General features: G+C 37.4%; 3 protein-coding genes and 1 long non-coding RNA gene across 6 annotated transcripts in view; 1 reads left to right on the forward strand and 3 right to left on the reverse strand.

Annotated features, from left to right (window-relative positions):
- LOC127855485 (solute carrier family 46 member 3-like) overlaps positions 1-23,005 on the forward strand; it is a 250,234-nt gene that overhangs the window by 57,756 nt on the left and 169,473 nt on the right. The window lies entirely within an intron of this gene.
- Positions 1-23,005, reverse strand: part of LOC127855480 (SWI/SNF-related matrix-associated actin-dependent regulator of chromatin subfamily A containing DEAD/H box 1B-like) — a 318,923-nt gene that overhangs the window by 46,225 nt on the left and 249,693 nt on the right. The window lies entirely within an intron of this gene.
- Positions 4,537-5,155, reverse strand: LOC127855497 (uncharacterized). Its single transcript, XR_008037570.1, has 2 exons — positions 4,838-5,155; positions 4,537-4,683 (listed from the first exon to the last, which is right to left on the reverse strand). It is a non-coding gene; the product is annotated as an uncharacterized LOC127855497 (long non-coding RNA).
- On the reverse strand, positions 10,219-16,361 carry LOC127855491 (uncharacterized). Of its 3 annotated transcripts, none has more exons than XM_052391138.1 (4): positions 16,315-16,361; positions 15,055-15,181; positions 11,502-11,535; positions 10,219-10,609 (listed from the first exon to the last, which is right to left on the reverse strand). In XM_052391138.1, the coding sequence occupies exons 2-4, from the start codon at positions 15,123-15,125 to the stop codon at positions 10,466-10,468; spliced, it is 249 nt and encodes an 82-aa protein (XP_052247098.1). In that variant the 5' UTR covers positions 15,126-15,181; positions 16,315-16,361; the 3' UTR covers positions 10,219-10,465. The 3 variants fall into 3 exon arrangements, with proteins under 3 accessions (XP_052247098.1, XP_052247097.1, XP_052247096.1); XM_052391137.1 differs by having other exon boundaries at positions 15,055-15,206; positions 16,315-16,352; XM_052391136.1 differs by lacking the exon at positions 16,315-16,361 and having other exon boundaries at positions 15,055-15,296.

Raw genomic sequence — 23,005 nt, forward strand, 5'->3', positions numbered from 1 at the left:
GTTATATAGCGGGTATATCCTCCTACCCCATGCTCGTATATAAGTAATGCCGTATCAAGCCAGTACTATACTAGCGAGTCATTTACCGGATATATCCTACTACCCCATGCTCGTACATTAGTAATGCCGTATCAAGCCGGTACTATACTAGCGAGTTATATAGCGGGTATATCCTACTACCCCATGCTTATATATAAGTAATGCCGTACCAAGCCAGTACTATACTAGCGAGTCATATACCGGGTATACCCTACTACCCCATGTTCGTATATAAGTAATGCCGTATCAAGCCAGTACTATACTAGCGAGTAATATAGCGGGTATATCCTACTACCCCATGCTGGTATATAAGTAATGCCGTATCAAGCCAGTACTATACTAGCGAGTTATGTACCGGGTATATCCTACTACCCCATGCTGGTATATAAGTAATGCCGTATCAAGCCAGTACTATACTAGCGAGTTATGTACCGGGTATATCCTACTACCCCATGCTGGTAAACGAGTCTTATACCGGGTATATCCAACTACCCCATGCTCGTATAAGTAATGCCGTATCAAGCCGGTACTAAACTAGCGAGTTATATAGCGGGTATATCCTACTACCCCATGCTCGTATATAAGTAATGTCGTTTCAAGCCAGTACTATACTAGCGAGTTATATACCGGGTATAACCTACTACCCCATACTCGTATATAAGTAATGCCGTATCAAGCCAGTACTTTACTAGCGAGTCATATACCGGATATATCCTACTACCCCATGCTCGTATACCCGGTATAAGTAATGCCGTATCAAGCCAGTACTATACTAGCGAGTCATAGCGGGTATATACTGCTACCCCATGCTCGTATATCAGTAATGCCGTTTCAAGCCAGTACTATACTAGCGAGTAATATACCGGGTATACCCAACTACCCCATGCTCGTATATAAGTAATGCCGTATCAAGCCAGTACTATACTAACGAGTCATATACCGGGTATATCCTACTACCCCATGCTCGTATAAAAGTAATGCCGTATCAAGCCAGTACTATACTAGCGAGCCATAGCGGGTATATACTACTACCCCATGCTCGTATGTAAGTAATGCCGTACCAACCCAGGACTATACTAGCGAGTCATATACCGGGTATATCCTAATACCCCATGCCTTTATATAAGTAATGCCGTATCAAGCCAGTACCATACTAGCGAGTTGTATACCGGGTATATTCTTCAACCCCATGCTGGTATATAAGTAATGCCGTATCAAACCAGTACTATACTAGCGAGTTATATAGCGGGTATATCCTACTACCCCATGCTCATTATAAGTAATGCCGTATCAAGCCAGTAATATATTAGCGAGTTATATGGCGGGTATATTCTACTACCCCATGCTCGTATATAAGTAATGCCGTATCATACCGGTACTATACTAGAGAGTCATAGCGGGTATATACTACTACCCCATGCTCGTATATAAGTAATGCCGTATCCAGCCGGTACTATACTAGCAAGCTATATACCGGATATATCCTACTACCCAATGCTGGTATATAAGTAATGCCGTATCAAGCCGGTACTATACTAACGAGTCATATACCGGGTATATCTTACTACCCCATGCTCGTATATACGTAATGCCGTATCAAGCCAGTACTATACTAGCGAGTTATATACCGGGTATATCCTACTACCCCATGCTCGTATATAAGTAATGCCGTTTCAAGCCAGTACTATACTAGCGAGTTATATACCGGGTATATCCTACTACCCATGCTCGTATATAAGTAATGCCGTATCAAGCCAGTACTATACTAGCGAGTCATGTACCGGATATATACTACTACCCCATGCTCGTATATAAGTAATGCCGTACCAAGCCAGTACTATACTAGCGAGTTATATAGCGGGTATATCCTACTACCCCATGCTCGTATATAAGTAATGCCGTATCAAGCCAGTACTTTACTAGCGAGCAATATACCGGATATACCCTACTACCCAATGCTCGTATATAAGTAATGCCGTATCAAGCCTGTACTATACTAGCGAGTTATATAGCGGTATATACTACTACCCCATGCTGTTATAAGTAATACCGTATTTGTTACACTGTTTGTAACTGATGGTGTATGAGAGCGAAGCTCGAGAAGGGAACTGAGGGTGTATATCCTATACACAATCAGTTACTAACTGTGTATCCATTATATCTCAACCGATTACTCAGGGTGTATGGAAATTTCTCAGGGTGTATGGAAAATACACAATGGGCACATGGCCTCTCAAAGCAAATCGAATCAGGTCATTTTTGTAGGAGGCGAGTTATACCTTACTACCCTATGCTCGTATAAGTAATGCCGTATCACATCAGTTGTACTTTTGACGTCATTTAGTTATATACAGGATAGTCATATAGCGGGTATTTCCTATAACCCCCAAGTACGTACTGTTAATGCTTTATTAAACCTGTTATATTCCTAATTTCACAAAGCGGGTATAACCGACTATCCCAGGCTCAAGTTTGCCAAGCGGTATCTACCCAGTAATATTCTATATGTCATTATGCGGGGATACCTGACTATCGTATGTTTGTATTTAAGTGATGCTGTAGCACATTAGTTCAACACTCACAAGTCATACCAAGGGTATATAGGGTTAGGGCAACTAAACCTAATCATATTGTTCACTGCTCGCCTGCATGGTCTGTTCTTCTAAAAGCCATGTAAGAAACACAATCATTCTGCTGTGTGCATATTTTGATCAAATTAATGAATGCTAGTTCGGTTGTTCGGCGTAGCTGTCTTACCAAGCTTTTCACATAAAATACCCTTTATCAACAAACAATTAAATGATGGGGAAATTTCACGCCTGTAGACCCGAATGAATGTATCAGAATATTTTAATTATTGATTTCAGAGAAATCACCCACAGCATTGGCCAAATCACTGCGGAAATCCGGACTTCTTCATGCACGTTTTTGACCTAACAACAATCACTGCGAAATAGCGCAGACCGTGTTTGACTTACGCTGGCCGCATACGCATCAAGACCTGTTTTCGCAAGACGCGACTATAAGTGTGATTTGGTTGTGTTGAAAGAACACTGTGCATGTATGAACTATTTACATCTCATTGCGATGGCGATATAATAAATTCATAATAAGCCTTGTGAGGCCACATATGATCACATGTAGTATATTTTTATCTATGGACAAAATTGTTCGGTTTGAATATACGTGCACTTTATAAGAAACACATCATGCGGTGGATATGCGACAATTAAACCTTTATTTTCTATTTAAATATTTATAAACGTGAATATACGACTTGCTTTAACGACACAAGCGTTAATTCGTTACTGATAGGATCATGCGGCAGCAATGAATAGGACACTCCTCGTGTAAGTAATCATCATAGTCTAGGGACCCTTCAGATTTTGCATCGTAAAAAGTGTGACCCAGTAATATTGCTTAAAATGGTTGAGCTAACTTAATTTTCATCTTTTCTCGTGCTCTTTAATTACCCACATATTTAGGTCTGGTTGATAGTACTTATACTTCCCACAGAGCAATTCGGTTCAAATTACTAATAACAACAATACACATTTTTAGCTTTATTTCAAATGTGAACATATTTATTTAACGCAGACGTGTACATAATTTTAACACAGAACAAGGGCTGTTTGTAAAACATGCATGCCCCCCCCTATGGGCTGTCAGTTGTAGTGGCAGCCATTGTGAATACGTTTTTGTCACTGTGAACTTGACTTTTGACCTAGTGACCTGAAAATCAATAGGGGTCATCTGTCAGTCATGATCAATGTACTTGAGAAGTTTCATGATCATAGACCTAAGTATTCTTGAGCTATCAACAGGAAACCATTAAACTGTTTTGAGTCACTATGACCTTAATCTTTGACCTAGTGACCTGAAAATCAATAAGGGTCTTCTGCCAGTCATTATCAATGTACCTATGAAGGGGGTCATCTGCCAGTCATTATCAATGTACCAATGATTTTTTTATTTTATGATCCTAGGCGTAAGCATTTATGAGTTATCATCCGGAAACCATTTTTCTATTTCGAGTCACTGTGACCTTGACCTTTGACTTAGTGACCTGAAAATCAATAGATGTCATCTCCGAGTCATCATCAATGTACCTATGAAGTTTCATGATCCTAGGCGTAAGCGTTCTTGAGTTATCATCCGGAAACCATTTTACTATTTCGAGATCAATAAACCTATGAAGTTTCATGATCCTAGGCCAAAGCGTTCTTGAGTTATCATCAGGAAACCATCTGGTGGACCAACTAACTGACATGTGCAAAACAATATACCCCTCTTCTTCCAAGGGGGGCATAAATATAATATTAATTTTTAGTAATCTAAATTAAATAAAAATTGCTAGATTGTATTTTCCGAGAAATTATCGGAAAACATCGTTAAAGTTAAAGGGTATCTGCCAGCTTATGCCATTATAACACAAATGTTAAATGACAAAAGCTGTTGCCCGGTTCACGGCACGCGGAGCCTACCCTATTGTGAACCAAAATCTTTTTGTGTATTTCATCCTAGTAGTTACCTTGACATAGAACAGACACATTGGTTACTTTTATGAAACAATTCTTATAAAACTTGGTATACAAATTGCGACATTGTTGCCCATTTGTCCGTCAGTCCATGTCCGAATAGTAGCTAAAATTGAGAAAACTCAGTAAGATTTCATGAAACTTCATATTCACATAATTTTTAAATACACAAAATAATACATTGACCATTTTAATTTTGTGATAAAACTTGGTTTTCAAATGAACTCAGAAGATCAATGTGATATTTATTTTGTCCCTACCGTTTTCACATGAAGGGATTTACGGTTGACCCACTGTCCATCGGTCTGTCAGTCAAATAAACCTGGATCTGGTTACAATGTTTTCCTAAGATTTCACCAGGTTACCTACTTTTTGGAAACACTCAACCCAGGCTTACTCAACCAAGATGAGCATGTCGATCAGGTTTCATCAACATTGAGTCGAAAAAAGCCTGGTTTCTTCCATCACCTGATGATCCTCTAACACAGCAAGTCAATCCTCGAATGTCCGAAATATGTTCTGGTTCTTATAGTGGCAGACAAAAACAAGACCTATGATTTTAAGTAAATTTGTTATGTTCATATTAACATTAATTATTCCAACTATTTTTTTAGCTCATAGATGTTGTTATACAATTGTATTAAACATGGCCATTTAAGTCTTTCATAAGATTCTAACTAAACAAATGAGTTTTAATTTCTTTTAAAACTCTTGATGCAAGCAAACGATGAACGGCAGTATTGGGGGAAAAAACTGGCAGACAATATGTATTTGACCATCAAAACTAGAGAAGACTGAGATAAAGATATGCAGAAAATGAAGCAACACCAGTTCATACACAGTGCTAAACTCACATCATAGAGAATTTTAAGTTCATGGATTTCAAGACTATTAAAGCTCAGGACTTTGGTACAGTCTCCCCATCTACAGCATTTCTCTTGAACCACATGAGAGATGATATGTGCATCTTGCTGTCCTATGGAGTGGAAGTCTTCCTTGCAGGATATCCATTTGCACGAATACTCCTATAACAAGCAACTTTGTAAACTGCAGATTGGAAGCCAAAGTCAATTAACTTACAGTGTCCACATTTTTAACTTTAGTTATAATCATTGACTAAGTTTTTCACAAATGTTATTTTTGATTGAAAATGTTAATGAAAAGGCAAAAAAAGAGATTTACTGTGAAATAAGTCAATGGAGATAAGCCTACTAATAGCTCTTGGTATGTATTGTGGATTTCACCATGATTTGTTTAACTCTATTTTTGTTTTTTTTATCTATATATTGATATTTTCTATGAGTTCTTTACGCAGAACCACATCTAATCAGAGCCTCTGTTAATGTAATAAAAGTATGTTACTGTTCTGTTTTTCTGTTAATAACTAATCTAAAAAGAAAGAAAAAAAGTAAATTTGCACTATTGTATGAATATGGCATACACTTATTTTTCCATGTTGAAATCTTATTAAATTCATGATATGAAGCCCTAAAATGTTTGTAACAAACAGATGGATGGACTGACAGACTGACCGATGGAAAACGCCAACACTATATCTCTCTGGCTTTGGAAAGGATAATGATTCAACAGAAAGTAGAAATCATCAAAAAAACTTGATGCATCTAAGTTAACTTAGCAATTAGTGAGTTCAATATGTCCTTTAAGGTAGTGCACCTCTAATAGGCACATATCCAAATATAATCTAATTAATTATTTTCTTAATCAGCATCATTTCACTGAACTACATGCAAATTTGTAGGTAGGCTTTCCATGCTTTTTAAAAAAATATACCGATTTTTTCAAAACCACCCCCACGCTCGGCTTTTGTCCAGTTTATTTTCACCCCTGGGGTATATAAAAGTTCCATAATTCATTCAAATTTCCAAATATGGGCATGCAGTTGGTGTGTACAGATGCTGTAAAGGTGTTTAAAGTTTAAACAAGATGAAATAAGTATTCTTTTACAGACATTTATTTTTTACAATTTTTTATCTATGGAAGAGCACCATGAAATGTAAGTGATTTCAGCCAAGTAAAAATTGGGTCGGTTAAAAACAAAGTGTCATAAAATTCAAAATAGTATCATTTAAGTCATATTTTAAACTTAGTTTTTATAGAAACACTATATACAGCAAAAATACCAAGAACTAGACAGATTTACCGTTTACTTTTTGAAATAAAAATAAAAATGCAACATGCATGGTTCGTATTTTCAACAGTAAATCACCCAATTTCGCCATAACGTTGTTTTAATTTTAATAATTGAAAAATGTGCATAAAAATTGCAACATATTTAACAATAAATATAGCTTATATGCCATATTAAATTAAATTACGTTAGAAAATAAATAAAACGCGTCGCAAAAAAGTATACGTCGTCGGCAGGATTCGAACCTGCGCGGGAATATCCCAAAAGATTTCTAGTCTATCGCCTTAACCACTAGGCTACGGCACCTAATAGTAGGCTCTTCAACCTTCGAAGAAATCGCGGGAAATCATTAGAGGTGCACTACCTTAACTGAACAAAAAACAGATGTTTCAAAAACTTAACATGATTTGTCATTTGTTGCAAATATTAAGAAGCACTTACAGGTCCTGGGTTTCAATCACCAACATATGATAAAATAGTTCTCAGTAACAAAAGGCACAAACATGCAAGAAAAAAATCACTTTAATGTTAAAATAAATATATATAGTTATTCAATAAACGATGTATATTTTGTCATAAAGTACCGGTCCTGGATTTTTCTCAACAGCATTTAAGAGATTTAAGAGCATCAACATCCGCTGGGACAGGTTAACATGTTGTTGAATACACAGCTGCATCATGATGTAATGAAGACCACCTTGTCCACACATACGACCCAGAATCATCAGCCCAAACATCTTGATCCACATGGTGGGTGGGAAATGTTTGTATGTTCCTAAAGAACAAAACATGTTAATGATTTATCATTTCAAGTATAAAAGGCAAGCCTTAAAATTCTTAGAAAGCTTTAACATCTGAAGGTTAATATCACCCTGGCTGTGCAGATCTTGGTAATATACCCATTTAAAAAACATTCCTTAAAGCCACACACCTTGAAATGAAATATCTGGCATAGTAAATTTGGATATAAATAAGAAACATATTTTATCTTTGCCAATTAGAATATATCTGGTGGTTGCAAGGTAGAAATCCGTCTTTCTTGTGCTTTAAAACTTAACAATAATTGTGTTTCTCGAATTGAACATGTACGTATACAAATCATACATTCAGTTTTAAAATATAAAAAAAATAAATTACTTGCTAACTAGGCTATATATTTAATGACAATTTTGCACACTTTCAAATTGCATCTATATGTTGAGTAACATGTATTTCATTTCAAGGTGTGTGGCTTTAATGTAATAAACAAGAGTGCTAAACTGTCACAAGATACACCCGTTTGAAGGTTTTGGACACCATGCTAAACGCTGGAAATGCACTAAGTGACCTAGTTTTCGACCCGGCATGACCTATATCTGAACTTGACTTAGATATCATTAAGACACAACTTCTGCCCAAATTTGGTGAAGATCGGATGAAAACTCTTTCAATTAAAGAGCTTACACCATGCTTAATCCTTGAAATGCACCCTGTGAACTAGTTTTTGACCCAGCATGACCCATATTTGAACTTGAACTAGATATTGTCTAGATACAACTTCTGACCACATTTGTTGAAGATCAGATGAAAACTACTTCAATAAGAGAGTGGACACCGTGCTAAATGCTTGAAATGCACTAAGTAACCTCGTGACATAGTTTTTGACCTGGCTGGACCCATATTTGAACTTGACCTAGATAACATTTTGACACAATTTCTGACCAAATTTGGTGAAGATCGGATGATAACTACTTCAATTTGAGAGCGGACACCATGCTTAATCCTTGAAATGTACTAAGTGAACCCCTGACCTTGTTTTTGACCCGGCATGACCCATAATTGAACTTGACTTAGATATTGTCTAGATAAAACTTCTGACCAAAGTTTGTGAAGATTGGATGAAAACTACTTCAATTAGAGAGCAGACACCATGCGAAATGCATGAAATGCTCTAAGTGACCTCGCGACCTAGTTTTTGACCCGGCATAACCCATATTTGAACTTGACCTATATATCATTTACACACAACTTATGACCAAATTTGGTAAAGATCAGATGAAAACTACTCCAATTAGAGAGCCACCAATGCTAAATCCTTCAAATGCACTAAGTGACCCCGTGACCTAGTTTTTGACCTGGCATGACCCATATTCAAACTTGACCTAGATATTGTCTAGATACAACTTCTGACCAAGTTTGGTGAAGATCGGATGAAAACTATTTGAATTAGAGAGTGGACACTGTTATGGACGCCGCCGCCCGCCAAGGGTGAAACTATAATACCTCCCGTTTTTTCAAAACCGGCGTATAAAAATAAGTAATATCCCTCACAGGGTTCAGGTCACACAATTAACTTATAGACAATAGGCAATACTTAATTCATTCGCTTCAAACTGTTTCTCTTGACAGATAACAAATGTTCAATCAAATTTTCATTCAAGATCTTGTCACTTCATTTGGTTACAAATTTGAAATATACTAAAATTTGCCTTCATAATGGAAACTTCTATTTTCCAAGCATGCCTTCCACTTCCTTGAGCTGACTTCGTTGAGTTCATGATAAGCAGATGCAATCTGTAAGATTTACTTATAAATAACTCTAAAATAAGTGATTGTTACCCAAAAAATAAAAAAATATAAATTCTTTTGTCTAATTACACACTTTCACATACATAAATGTGACACAAGCATAAAGGCCCATAACCATCCAATCAAAATATTCAGAAATAGAGGTGCTCATTATACTAACAGTAATGACTAAGTTTGTATACATGTATGTTTTTTCAACTATGTTTTGCAAAATATTCTCATGCAAACCAGGGTTTCCAATTTAATAAGCCACATGTACATTGCATGTAACAGGGGTAAGACAATGCTAACAAGAAATGTGGTTGTCAGAAACACAATGCCCCCTAATGCGCCACTTTGATTATTTTTTTACCTTTGACCTTTAAGGATGACCTTGATCTTTCACCACTCAAAATGTGCAGCTCCATGAGATACACATGCATGCCAAATATCAAGTTGCTACGTTCAATATTGCAAAAGTTATGAAGAAGGTTAAAGTTTTGGTTAAAGTTTTTGAATTATTTTTTTTGACCTTTGACCTTGAAGGATGACCTTGACTTTGACCTTTCACCACTCAAAATGTGCAGCTCCATGAGATACACATGCATGCCAAAAATCAAGTTGCTATGTTCAATATTGCAAAAGTTATGATGAAGGTTAAAGTTTTGGTTAAAGTTTTGGGACACACACACACACACACACACACACACACATGGACACATACAATGACAGACAGGCCAAAAACAATATACCCCCGATCTTTTGATCCGGGGGCATAAAAATAATCCTGGCCCCGTGTTCACAAAACATTTTTTGCAATCGAAAATCGATTTTGCTTGTCATTGAAAATGGATTTCCATTGTAGTTGATAGGCAAAAATGAAAATCGATGTCAGTTAAAATCGATTTTCGATTGCAAAATCGTTTTGTGAACACGGGGCCTGGTTGTGTTTTTCAAGCAATCTAGCTAAAACAAACAGGTTTAATAAAATAGAAAGATTAACTAAAATGAACATACCAGTTATATAGGGCTATAACTATCATATTGAGTATGTCAACACAAAATCGTGTCATTAGTTGCTAAAAGATACAGAAAGCATTATATGGGAAAGTGCATGTGTTGACCCCCTTTTTTTGTTACTTTATTTGTACATAAAATGCTTGTCAAGCATACACAAGTTAGTGATTTAAAGTCATACCATTGGTGAGCCTATCAGCTTAATTTTACTCTCTTTTCCAGTCTCTGGTTGCTTGATGTGGCGACTGCAGAAGTGGTTCAGCAAAGCGTCTTCGTTGGAGCAAACAACCCTGCATTCTGGACACCGATTGTGCGCCTCCTTTAAATATAAAACTTTGTGAAACATAAAAATATATTTAACATTTATTTTTCATCATTTTAACCTATAAATACCTACTAAACAAGAACTTTGACATTAACTTAGATAAGAAAACATATATATTATTTTCAATTAAATTGTTAAACAAGAGCTGTCTCCATAGGATGACGTATGCCCCCAATAAATGCTTTGATAGAAATTATGAGCATTTTTCGAACCCTAAACGCGGACCCTAAGGTCAAGGTCTTGGGGTAAAAATTTGTGTGGGTATGGAAAGGCCTTGTCCATATACACATGCATATCAAATATGAATGTTACATCTGAAGCGACAAAAGAAGTTATGAGCATTTTTCGAAACCTAAACACAAAGTGTGACGGACAGACAGACATCAGACAAACAGACAGAAGGACAGTTCGATCACTATATGCCCTCCTTCGGCGGCATTAAAAAAGTTAATCCAGAAATGCAAAATAAGTCCCAAACTAGAGAGCGGACACCATAATTAATCCTTGAAATGCACGTAATGTAAGCAAGTTAGTTCAAATAACAATGTACACAATTTCAATACTTTCTTAAAGTTAGTTCAAATAACAATGAACACAACTTCAATATTTTCTTATCACTTAATCAATAATTATTATTTAAAAAAAAAACATCCTGACAGTCCCCTCACATTTATGTGACTGAACTATCAGTCAAAAAAACGTTTGTTAGCTAACAGGGAGATATCTGTTATGGGAGAAGGTTCAAAATATTTTTGCCATTTCTTATATCACACTGCAAGTGTCAGTGCTACTGGCTCTGGGCATTTTCTATTTTTATCAAACCACTAAATTCAATGTATTTTATTCAGAAAACTTTGCAAAAGACAACCTCAGTGTCTGGACTGACCTGATGCACCAAATCGCACAAGTCAGCTACATCTCTGAAATTATTTCAATACAATCATTTTCATTAATAAAAATAGATAACAAGAGCTGTCAGAGGACAGCGCGCTCGACTATTCAAATGCTTGACAGTATAACGTAAGCCATCATGGGGAAATTGTTCATATTCAATAATTTATTAGATGATCTTTCAAAAATAAAAAAAGGAAAAAAAATAAAAATTTGGGGAGGGGGTAGGGGGGTTGAGAGGGGGGTATAACGTGGGGTGTGGTCATTTATTAGACGATCTGACGATCTTTCAAAAATTTTTTTTAAGGGCAGGGGGGGGCCCTAGGAAGGTCAGGGCGGAGGTTCGGGAGGGCAGGGCGGGGCGCCCTTCGATTTAGGCCTAGCTGGAGCACTGGTATTGCACGGGTGGAATCCATTGTGGTATTCAGGTAAGTGTTGTTTTGTCAAAGTATTAATAAAATCTTATCATAAATAAAGAAGTTATGTGAATTTAAGCAAAATGTCCAATTCTCAAAGTAAAAAAGGGGCCATAATTCTATCAAAATGCTTGATTCAGTGGTCTAATCTTGATTATAGGTTGGGGTCATGTTAGAAAACAAGTATGCAAAATATAATAGCAATATGTCAAAGAACATAGGAAATATTTGGGGTAGTACGCAAACTTTAACATAGATTTATCAATAATATGCATATTCTGAGTATAAAAGGGGCCGTAATTCTATCAAAATGCTTGATTAAGTGGTCTGCTCTTGTTTGTAGGTTAAAGGTCATGTTGGTAAACAAGTATGCAATATAACAAAGCAATATGTTAAAGGACATAGGAAATATTTGGGGTAGTACGCACAATTTAACATAGATTTATCAATAATATGCATATTCTAAGTATAAAAGGGGCAATAATTCTGTCAAAATGCTTGATACAGTGGTCTGCTCTTGTTTATAGGTTGGGATCATGTTGGTAAACAAGTATGCAAAATATGAAAGCAATATGTCAATGGACATTGAAAATATTTGAAGTAGTACGCAAACTTTAACATTTGCACGCTCACGGAAACGCCAACGCCGGGGTGAGTAGGATAGCTCCACTATATATATTTCATATATAATAGTCCAGCTAAAATACAGTCAACAATTAAAGAGTTGTTGTCACTGGGAATGTGATCTTGCATATATACACTTCATGTTGACAACATATTATTTTCAATTAAATTGTTAAACAAGATCTGTCTCCATAGGATGACGTATGCCCCCAATAAATGCTTTGATAGAAATTATGAGCATTTTTCGAAATCTAAATGCATTTTTTGAACCCTAAACACGGACCCTAAGGTCAAGGTCATGGGGTAAAAATTTGTGTGCATATGGAAAGGCCTTGTCCATGTACACATGCATATCAAATATGAATGTTACATCTGAAGCGACAAAAGAAGTTATGAGCATTTTTCGAAACCTAAACACAAAGTGTGACGGACGGACAGACAGACATCAGATAAACAGACGGAAGGACAGTGCGATCACTATATGCCCTCCTTCGGCGGCATAAAAAACGTTAATTTAGAAATGCAAAATAAGTCCCAAACTAGAGAGCGGACACCATACTTAATCCTTGAAATGCACTAAGTGACCCTGTGACCTAGTTTTTGACCCGGCATGACCCATATTCGAACATGACCTAGATGTTGTCTTGATACAACTTCTGACCAAGTTTGGTAAAGATCAGATGAAAACTACTTCAATTAGAGAGCAGACACCATGCTTAAACCTTAAAATGCACTAATAGACCCCATGGTCTAGTTTTTGACCCGGCATGGCCCATATTCGAGCTTGACCTAGATATTGCCTAGATACAACTTCTGACCAAGTTTGGTAAAGATCAGATGAAAACTATTTGAATTAGAGAGGGGACAAGAAAAGTGTGACAGACAGACAGACAGTGAGAAAACTATATACCCACTTTTCTTCGAAAGGGGGCATAAAAAATGTGGAGTAAAATATATACAAATGTGTTCTTTTTCTTTGCAGACTGACTTACCTATCGAAATAGTTACATAAACAAATATGTATAATTATATTGTTAATATTATGCGCATAAATAAAACATTTGCTATTTCATGCAAAATTAATTGTAGACAGCAAATAATGAAACAAGAAACCGTTTGAGACGGGTGATGCTCCACAAAGGTTTTTTTGTCACAATATTGCACTATATATTCAGATAAAAGGAAACGTCTTGAGGGGCATAACTTTGGACAAATTAATACAATGGATGGTTTAGTAACTTAAAAATTTCAAAAGGCCATAACTCTGTAAATAAATCATCTAACCAGAACCCACTAATAACATGCGCATCTCCTCAAGGTAGTTAAGCTTCCCATAAAGCTTCATTGTATTCCAGTCAGTAGTTGGGGAGAAATAGCCCGGACAAGAATTGCACTATATGTACAGTTTATAGAAAATTTCAAAGGGCCATAACTCTGTGAAAAATCATCCGACCATAACCGGCTTATAATATGCACATCTCCTGTTGGTAGCGAAGCTTCCCATAAAATTTCATTGAATTCATGTAATAAGTTGCTGAGAAATAGCTCGGACAAGAATTGCACTATATGTACAATGGAAAATTTCAAATGGCCATAACTCTGTGGAAAATCATCCGACAAGAACCAGCTGATAATATGCACATCTCCTGTTGGTAGTGAAGCTTCCCATACAGTTTCATTGAATTCCCGTAATAAGTTGCTGAGAAATTGCTCGGACAAGAATTGCACTATATGTACAATGGAAAATTTCAAAGGGCCATAACTCTGTGAAAAATCATCCGACCAGAACCCGCTGATAATAGTATACGCACATCTCCTCTTGGTAGTGATGCTTCCCATAAAGTTTCATTGAATTCCAGTCATTAGTTGCTGAGAAATAGCCCGGACAAGAATTGCACTATATGTACAGTAAATGGAAAATTTTAAAGGGCCATAACTCTGTGAAAAATCATCGGACCAGAACCCGCTGATAATATGCACATCTCCTCTTGGTAGTAAATCTTCCCATAAAGTTTCATTGAATTCCGGTCATTAATTGCTGAGAAATAGCCCTGACAAGAATTGCACTATATGTACAGTTAATAGAAAATTTAAAAGGGCCATAACTCTGTGACAAATCATCCGACCAGAACCCGCTGATAATATGCACATTTCCTCTTAATAGTGAAGCTTCCCATTAAGTTTCATTGAATTCCGGCCTTTAGTTGCTGAGAATCCAAAAATTGTTCACGGACGGACAGACGGACTGACGAAGCGGCTACTATATGCTCCCCCCCAAATTTTTTTGGGGGAGCATAAAATGTCAAATTAACATGGATAATAGAAAATATTGTGAAATGCTTTATTTATAAATTAGAAACTAGATAACACTTCTAAAATGATTGCAAGTTTCCATGACTCATTGAGGAATAAACCATGTAAAATGTTAGTTTTGCAAATTTATATAGTTATGGGAAACAACTACATTAAATTTAAATATCAAAGCTTTTTTTTAAATTGTATATGTACCGGTAAAACACCGCTTCATTCGTAAGAATGTCATTTGAGCCTAGATGAAGATACAGCTGTTGAACATCCATCTTCCGCAAGTCTCTCAACAATGCATGGCGAAAACGATCACAAGAAAATTTGGCACCTTTGAAAACAGAGTTGGCGAATGTCTGTGTAAATAAATCACAAATATACATGAATGAATACACAAGGAAAATTCATGCTTTGCCTCAAGATTAAAATGAAAAGTTTGCAATTACAATTCCGTACAATCTGTAAAATATTCCACACGCTTAAATAAAATATATAACCATGCAAATTAGTTAGAAAACGCAATGATGCCAATTATTGCACATGATGACATCAGCATAATAAGTTTAACTTTATATTGATGACAAATACTGTAATCATACGAAGCTTAGGACTTGACATTTGAACTGTTTAAGTATAAAGAAATGAAATAATTACATCATTTATAGAAACTATGAGTATCACGTTTAAATGGTGGCATTTCGTGTTTTCTCAAAAATGTTTACAAAAACAGTAAACATTTAAAAGACTGTTGATATCAACATAATCCATTTTAGTTCATTACGTTACAATGTTGCAAAACTTATTAAAAGCTGTTAAAAAAAGACTGGTATACATTTGTATCATGTGTGCCAGATGGCCCTTATTCACAACAGCGTAAACATAACAAAACACCATGTACGACCTAGACGTCTTGAATATTTGACACACGTCGGCACAAAGTGCTCGGGAAAATTTTCCAGCTATTTGTTGCATGATCATTCCCCGAATTGTCTTGAACATTTGACGCGCGTCAGCAGAACGTGCATGAGGACATTTTTTCCGACATTAATTCATCCGCATTCATTTTTAATTTAATAAACAGATACTCGTTTTTATGTACATCTTGTTAGGTAGAAAACAATAAAAAATTTACACAGGTGTAGTCTTATTGAAGAAATGTGGGATCAATATTTATTTGTCTTTGTTATAAAATACTACGGCATGTAAGTAGAAAATGTGTACCCAATGACTCAACAACGGCAAGAACAGTTGGTTTTAATATGACGTCATTGCCCAAATGGGAAATGATCTGAATATAACTTCTGGAAATAATCATTACTTTCAGTTTGGAAATGCGATGTCAATGACGCTTTTATAACTGACATATGGATACCGTTTAAACGGTAACCTTTTGTTTATTTCATTAATCATTTTGTTTTAACGTTTAGAAAAATGTGTACATGTGATCCATTAATAGAAACAAACCTGAAACTGTAATTACTGTTCTATACCATTGTCATTACATATTCTCATCCGAGATTGGCAGGCATTTGACAGCTATATCGTCAGGAAGAATATCCTTAATCCGATGAGCATTGGAGTCCCCAGCAATACGGTTCACTTTTCTCCTGTCTAGGGCACCTGAAAAAATAAAAGGAAAATGCTTCCTGACACAACACTGCATCCTGTTCAAAAGAGCCTGCGTAATAAATTTACTAATTATAAAAAGACAAGTCTTAACAACCCAAATACTACCTTAACAATACTATTGCAACAAGACTAATAAGGACGACTAAACTTGTCTTATGTGTATCTAACTACACAAAAAGAATATAAACAAAACAGATCAATCACGCTTTAATAAAAATAAAGGTCACACAAGTTAAAAAGCACTAGTTTTCAATAATCAATAAGTGTCAAAATTGCAATACACTGGTCAGTGTTCAGTGCAAATATCACTATGAACATGATAAAAGTGTCAATTATTGCACTAGTGTGTAACACACTGAATGTGTCCAAATGCGCGAAGCACCTGTTTTTTAATAATTAGTATTAAAGTGTCACTCAAAATTGCAATCCACTGGTAAGTGTTCAATCAATGCAAATATCACAGTCACTATAAACACATCAAACGTGTCAATTATTGCACTAGTGTAAAACACACTGTAAGTGTCCAAATGCGCGAAGCACGTGTTTTTAAAATTTAATAGATCACAAAATGGGTAATAAAACGCACAGTTGAACTTAAGGTGAAAAGTAAACACAAATCCTTCGTTCACTCGCACCGAGTTACTAGGACTAGGTCGCGAAAATGAATGCCACTTTGAATTATACACTTTACAACGTCGAAATACACCAAATCACAATTAAAAGATAGCTATTGCAAGTTCAAAAACAAAACTGAAATATATAAGCGCCGAAATGACTTCTTGATCTCAAAACAATGTCACAAACGTATACAATACCGGATCTCAACCGTTTGAAAGCTCGTGCGCCAAGCTCGTGTGCAATCAAAAGGGGAGATTATTTCAACGATGTTTTTTCTTGTTTCTCCATTCGGTACCCCTCGCACGTTATTTGATTACGCTTTCTTCATATATGGTCATATTACACTCATTCATAACGTTTATTTATAGATGTTTGTGTTGTGACATATATGGTTATGATTACCATATAAGGTAAAGACGGCCAGGGACCAGAGTCGCTCTGTTACATAATGGATGAAGCATGTACTGTCCGCGCAAGCTGTATTTAGCCTAAATTCAACATTTTTTATGATCTTGAAAGTTGATGTATTGAGAAAGTAAATACGCGCAAGATAATGTCTTCTTAAAGTGATTATACGTGAAAAGATATTGAAAGAATGCTCATTAAATGCCAAGCTCGGACAGATTAACGCACAAAGACACAGTCGACTTAAATGTACCTTCCCAACAAAGAGTATTTTTTTTGTGGTACATTCGCTTCTTACAAAGGCGACACAAGTTCGAGCCCACACTGGCTGCGCATGTGAGTTTGTTAGGTTGTAGGGATGTAACAGCTACAAGAAGTATCAGGAAAACGGATCCGTTTTACGATTCACACACACATCTTAAGGTCGCCTTTGCATAGCCGATATAGTGTCCTCCTAACGACCGGGAGGTCGCAGTTTCGATCTCTACTGTGGGGGCATTCTTTATATGTTCTCCAAAGATACCAAGTACTGGTTCTACTCAGCATTTAATCAGCATTGTGTTGTAATTTTTAGTATATGAACTTAGTATGACTGCTTTTTTTGATTCCATCTTGGCATGGTGGACATCATTTATCAAAACAGGATATCATGTTGTCATCGTTTCAACCCCGCCCTCATAAGCATTATCGGAACCGATTTGACGGCGACAATTACAGTATGGCGACCATAAAGTAACCGGAGAACATCACTACAACGTACAACACCGACATCAGCACCACAATCATCACAACCGTCACCAAACAACCTCCACCACGGCCATCACAACCATCACCACCATCATCACGACTCACATCCCCACCACAATAATCACCATCATCATCATCACAATCGTCACCACCACCATCACAAGGACCATCACCACCAATTCCACAACCAATATCACCAATATCACTACAAACATCACCAATACCACCACCACAACCACCACCATCAGCTCCAACACCATCACCACCACCATCTCCACAACACCATTATCACCATCATCAACACCAACACCACCATCACCACCACCACGACTTCCATCACCTTTTTCACCACCATTACCACCACCCAAACATCACCAACATCATCATCACCACCTCCACAGCCTCCATCACGACCACTATCACCACCACCGCTACCATCAAAACGACCACAATTGTCACCACCACCATAACCACCATCTACGTCAGCAATACCATCACCACCACCAAAACCGCCACCATCAACACCACCATCACTACAACAACCACCATAACAATCATTATCATCACCACCAAAACAACCGCCACCACTACAACCATCAAAACGACCACAATCATCGCCACCACCAACACCATCACCGCCACCATCACTACCACGATGACCATCATCAACATCACTTTAACTAACACCATCATCATCAGCATCACAATCATCACAACCGTCACCAAATCATTAACATCACAATCACCACCACCGTCACCAATCAATCGCCATCACGACAACCACCATCACCACCAATATAACCATCACCACCATCATCGCCACTACAATCACCACCATCATCACCACCACCATCATATTCACCACCACCACTATCACCAATACCACCATCACCATAACCATCATCACAACCATCAACAAACTTACTATCACCACTACCTTCATCACCACTATCACCATCACCATTATCACCACCACTACCACCACCACCATCAACACCATAATATCCATCAACCACAATCACCAACAACACCATCACCACCACCATCACTTTAATAACCATCCCCAACACCATCCCCACAAACACCGCCATCACAACCATTTCCGTCACCATCACCGTCAACAACACCATCACCATCACAATAATCACCATAACAACCATCATTTCCATAACCATCATCGTCGTCATCGTCCACACCACCACCATCACCACTACCATTCCATTCACCATCACCACCATCACAACCACCATCACAACCACCATCACAACCACCATCACAACCATCATCACCCCAAAAACTTCCATCACCACCATCGCCACCATCATCACCATCACCACCATCATAATCACAATCACCACCATCACCACCTATAACTCCATCAACACCACCATCACCACCACCAATTCCACCACAATCACAATCACTACCACCACCAAAGCCACACCAACAATCAGCAACAACATGACAATTTACCTCCATCATCACCACCATTACTATTTCCACCATCACCATCACCACCACCATCACAAGCACCACCACCAACACCACCATTACCACCATCACTACCACCATCACCCCTAACCACTTCCATCACCATCACCACCATCACCACCACCATCGCCCCCTTCAACACCTTCACCACCATTACCATAATTATCACGACCACAATCCCTTTAGCCATCTCTACCATCACCAACACCATCATCATCACCACCACCATCACCATCTTCCCCCATCATCACCACCATCACCACCACCACCATGACAATCACCACCGCCATCACCTTCATCACCAACAGCACCACCTCCATCACAATCACTACCACTACCATCACCGTCATCACAAACACCATCAAAACCTTCACCATTATGACACCACAACTATCGCCTTCATCATCACCACCATCATCAACAACATCACCACCACCACCAACAACACCATCACCAACACCACAATCAAACCACCACCATTACCACCACCGTAGCCACTATCACAACTAACGTCACAATCATCGCCACCACCGTCACAACTATTACCTTAACCATCATCACCACCACCACAAACTCCATCAACAACATCATCGCCACCACCATAACATTCACCACCATCATCATCACCATCTCCAACACCATCATCACAACCATCACCACCACCACAATAACAACAATCAATAGCACTATCACCATTTCAACAACCACCATCACCATCATCATCATTTTGCAAATCATCATTATTTTCCTTGTTAATCTAACAAAATGTATTTTCTTATAAATAGTAATTATACATGGACAAATTAGCCATGTATGTTTGTATTTTACGGGGTTTTATACACATAAATATAAAACATATTATTCTGTCGCTCCAATTTCTTTAAAATGCAGCAATGTTCAGCCTCCACGGAAAGTCTAAATTGAGGAATCTTCATGGCATCTGTAAACGTTGCGCCATACCTCTTCTGCAGTGAAACCGGATGGTGTTAGTGTCCCATCTGCCACAAACTCGAAACTGACTTAAAAATAAATTAAACGCTACTTTATTGAAAATCAACAATTAGCTCTTTTTTCTCCTTCTCCAGATCTTACCCCCGCCGAATACATACATTGAAAAGCAGATCAATGTATTTACACCGCATATAAATGCACACACAAAAAAGCATAAATCAAGTCGAATGGACAGTGTTGTCTGTCGGCATACCAACAGCAGTAATGCTTACCAAAGGAAGTCAACAACACTCGCACATCACAATTAACTCTTTTAGCATACCTGTCATACGTCATCTTTGACCTTTTAAAATGATATCACATATCTTTGTATTCGCAGCAATGGCAGAGATGACGGTCCATACTTCAGTCTGGTATATGTGACCTTCAGCGGTTGACCATGGTGTATCGGAGCCCATGTAGAGTTCCTGCCCTTATCCTAATGCGCGGACAGCCGTTGAACAAAAATATGTTAGCGATACCACCACGACGTATATTGGATACAGACAAAGAATCCATCGCCAATATTTTTGTCATAATATATTGATTAAATTGTAAAGTGTTCCAAATTACCATGTGCTATATTTGTTCAAAATTAGTTGCAGATAAATAATATAAACACGTATGAGCAAATATTGGTAAAATAGAATACGTCCATTTGTAACAAAAGGTCAGAGTTTACGTTATACTGCAGCACTGAAAAAAGAGATTAGTTTATGCAAGACCTTGCTTACTGCCTTTGGTAAACTGTATTGCTGTTGGAAAACAGAACGAAAACGCTATCGATTAACTTGATTTTCAGAGCTAAGGCGTTTTAACACTGTTTACGCTGACTCGGACTCGCTTTCGCACCATCGACCCACGTCAGTGTGTTTACGCTTGCGGGCAAAAACGTGTGTCCCTCGCTGTAAACTGAGGAGCCTTGCCCAATTTTGAGCGTATACGATGTTAAAACGTCCTAGCTCTATAAATTAAGTCGAATGAACAGTGTTGTCTGTCTGCATACCAACAGCAGTAATGCTTACCAAAGAAAGTCAACAACAATCGCACATCACAATTATCTCTTTAAGCATACCTGTCTAACGTCATCTTTGACCTTTTAAAATGTTATCACTTATCTTTTTATTTACAAAATTGGCAGAGATGACGGTCCATATTTCAGTCTGGTATATGTGACCTTCAGCGGTTGACCATGGTGTCTCGGAGCCCATGTAGAGTTCCTGCCCTTATCACAATAAACGGACAGCTGTTGAATAAACATATGTATGAGATACCACCACGACGTGTATTGGATACAGACAAAGTATACATCGCCAATATTTTTTGTCCAAATTTATTGATTAAATTGTAAAGTGTTCCAAATTTCCATGTGCTATATTTTTCAAAATTAGTTGCAGATAAATAATATAAAAACGTATTAGCAAATATAGGTAAATTAGAATACGTCCATTTGTAACAATGGTCAGAGTTTACGTTATACTGCAGCACTGAAAAAAGAGATAAGATTATGCAAGACCTTGCTTACTGCCTTTGATAAACAGTATTGCTGTTGGAAAACAGAACGAAAACGCTATCGATCAGACTTGATTTTCAGAGCTAAGGCGTTTTAACACTGTTTACGCTGACTCGGACTCGCTTTCGCACCATCGACCCACGTCAGTGTGCTTACGCTTGCGGGCAAAAAAGTGTGTCCCTCGCTGTAAACTGAGGAGCCTTGCCCAAGTTTGAGCGTCAACGATGTTAAAACGTCCCAGCTCGATAAATCAAGTCGAAGGACAGTGTTATCTGTCTGCATACCATCAGCAGTAATGCTTACCAAAGGAAGTCAACAACAATCGCACATCACAATTATCTCTTTAAGCATACCTGTCTAACGTCATCTTTGACCTTTAAAAATGATATCACCTATCTTTTTATTCACAACAATGGCGGAGATGACGGTCCATACTTCAGTCTGGTATAGGAAACCTTCATCGGTTGGTCATGGTGTCTCGGGGCCCATGTAGAGTTCCTCCCCTTATTCCAATGAACGGACAGCTGTTGAACAAACATATGTTAGCGATACCACCACGACGTATATTGGATACAGACAAAGAATACATCGCCAATATTTTTTGTCCAAATATATTGATTAAATTGTAAAGTGTTCCAAATTACCATGTGTTCAGTTTGTTTTTTTCCAAATTAGTTGCAGATAAATAACGTAAACACGTATTAGCATATAAATGAAAATTATAATACGTCCGTTTGCAACAAAAGGCCAGAGTTTACGTTA

This window comes from Dreissena polymorpha, chromosome 13 (assembly GCF_020536995.1).
Source record: "Dreissena polymorpha isolate Duluth1 chromosome 13, UMN_Dpol_1.0, whole genome shotgun sequence".
NCBI lineage: Eukaryota > Metazoa > Mollusca > Bivalvia > Myida > Dreissenidae > Dreissena > Dreissena polymorpha.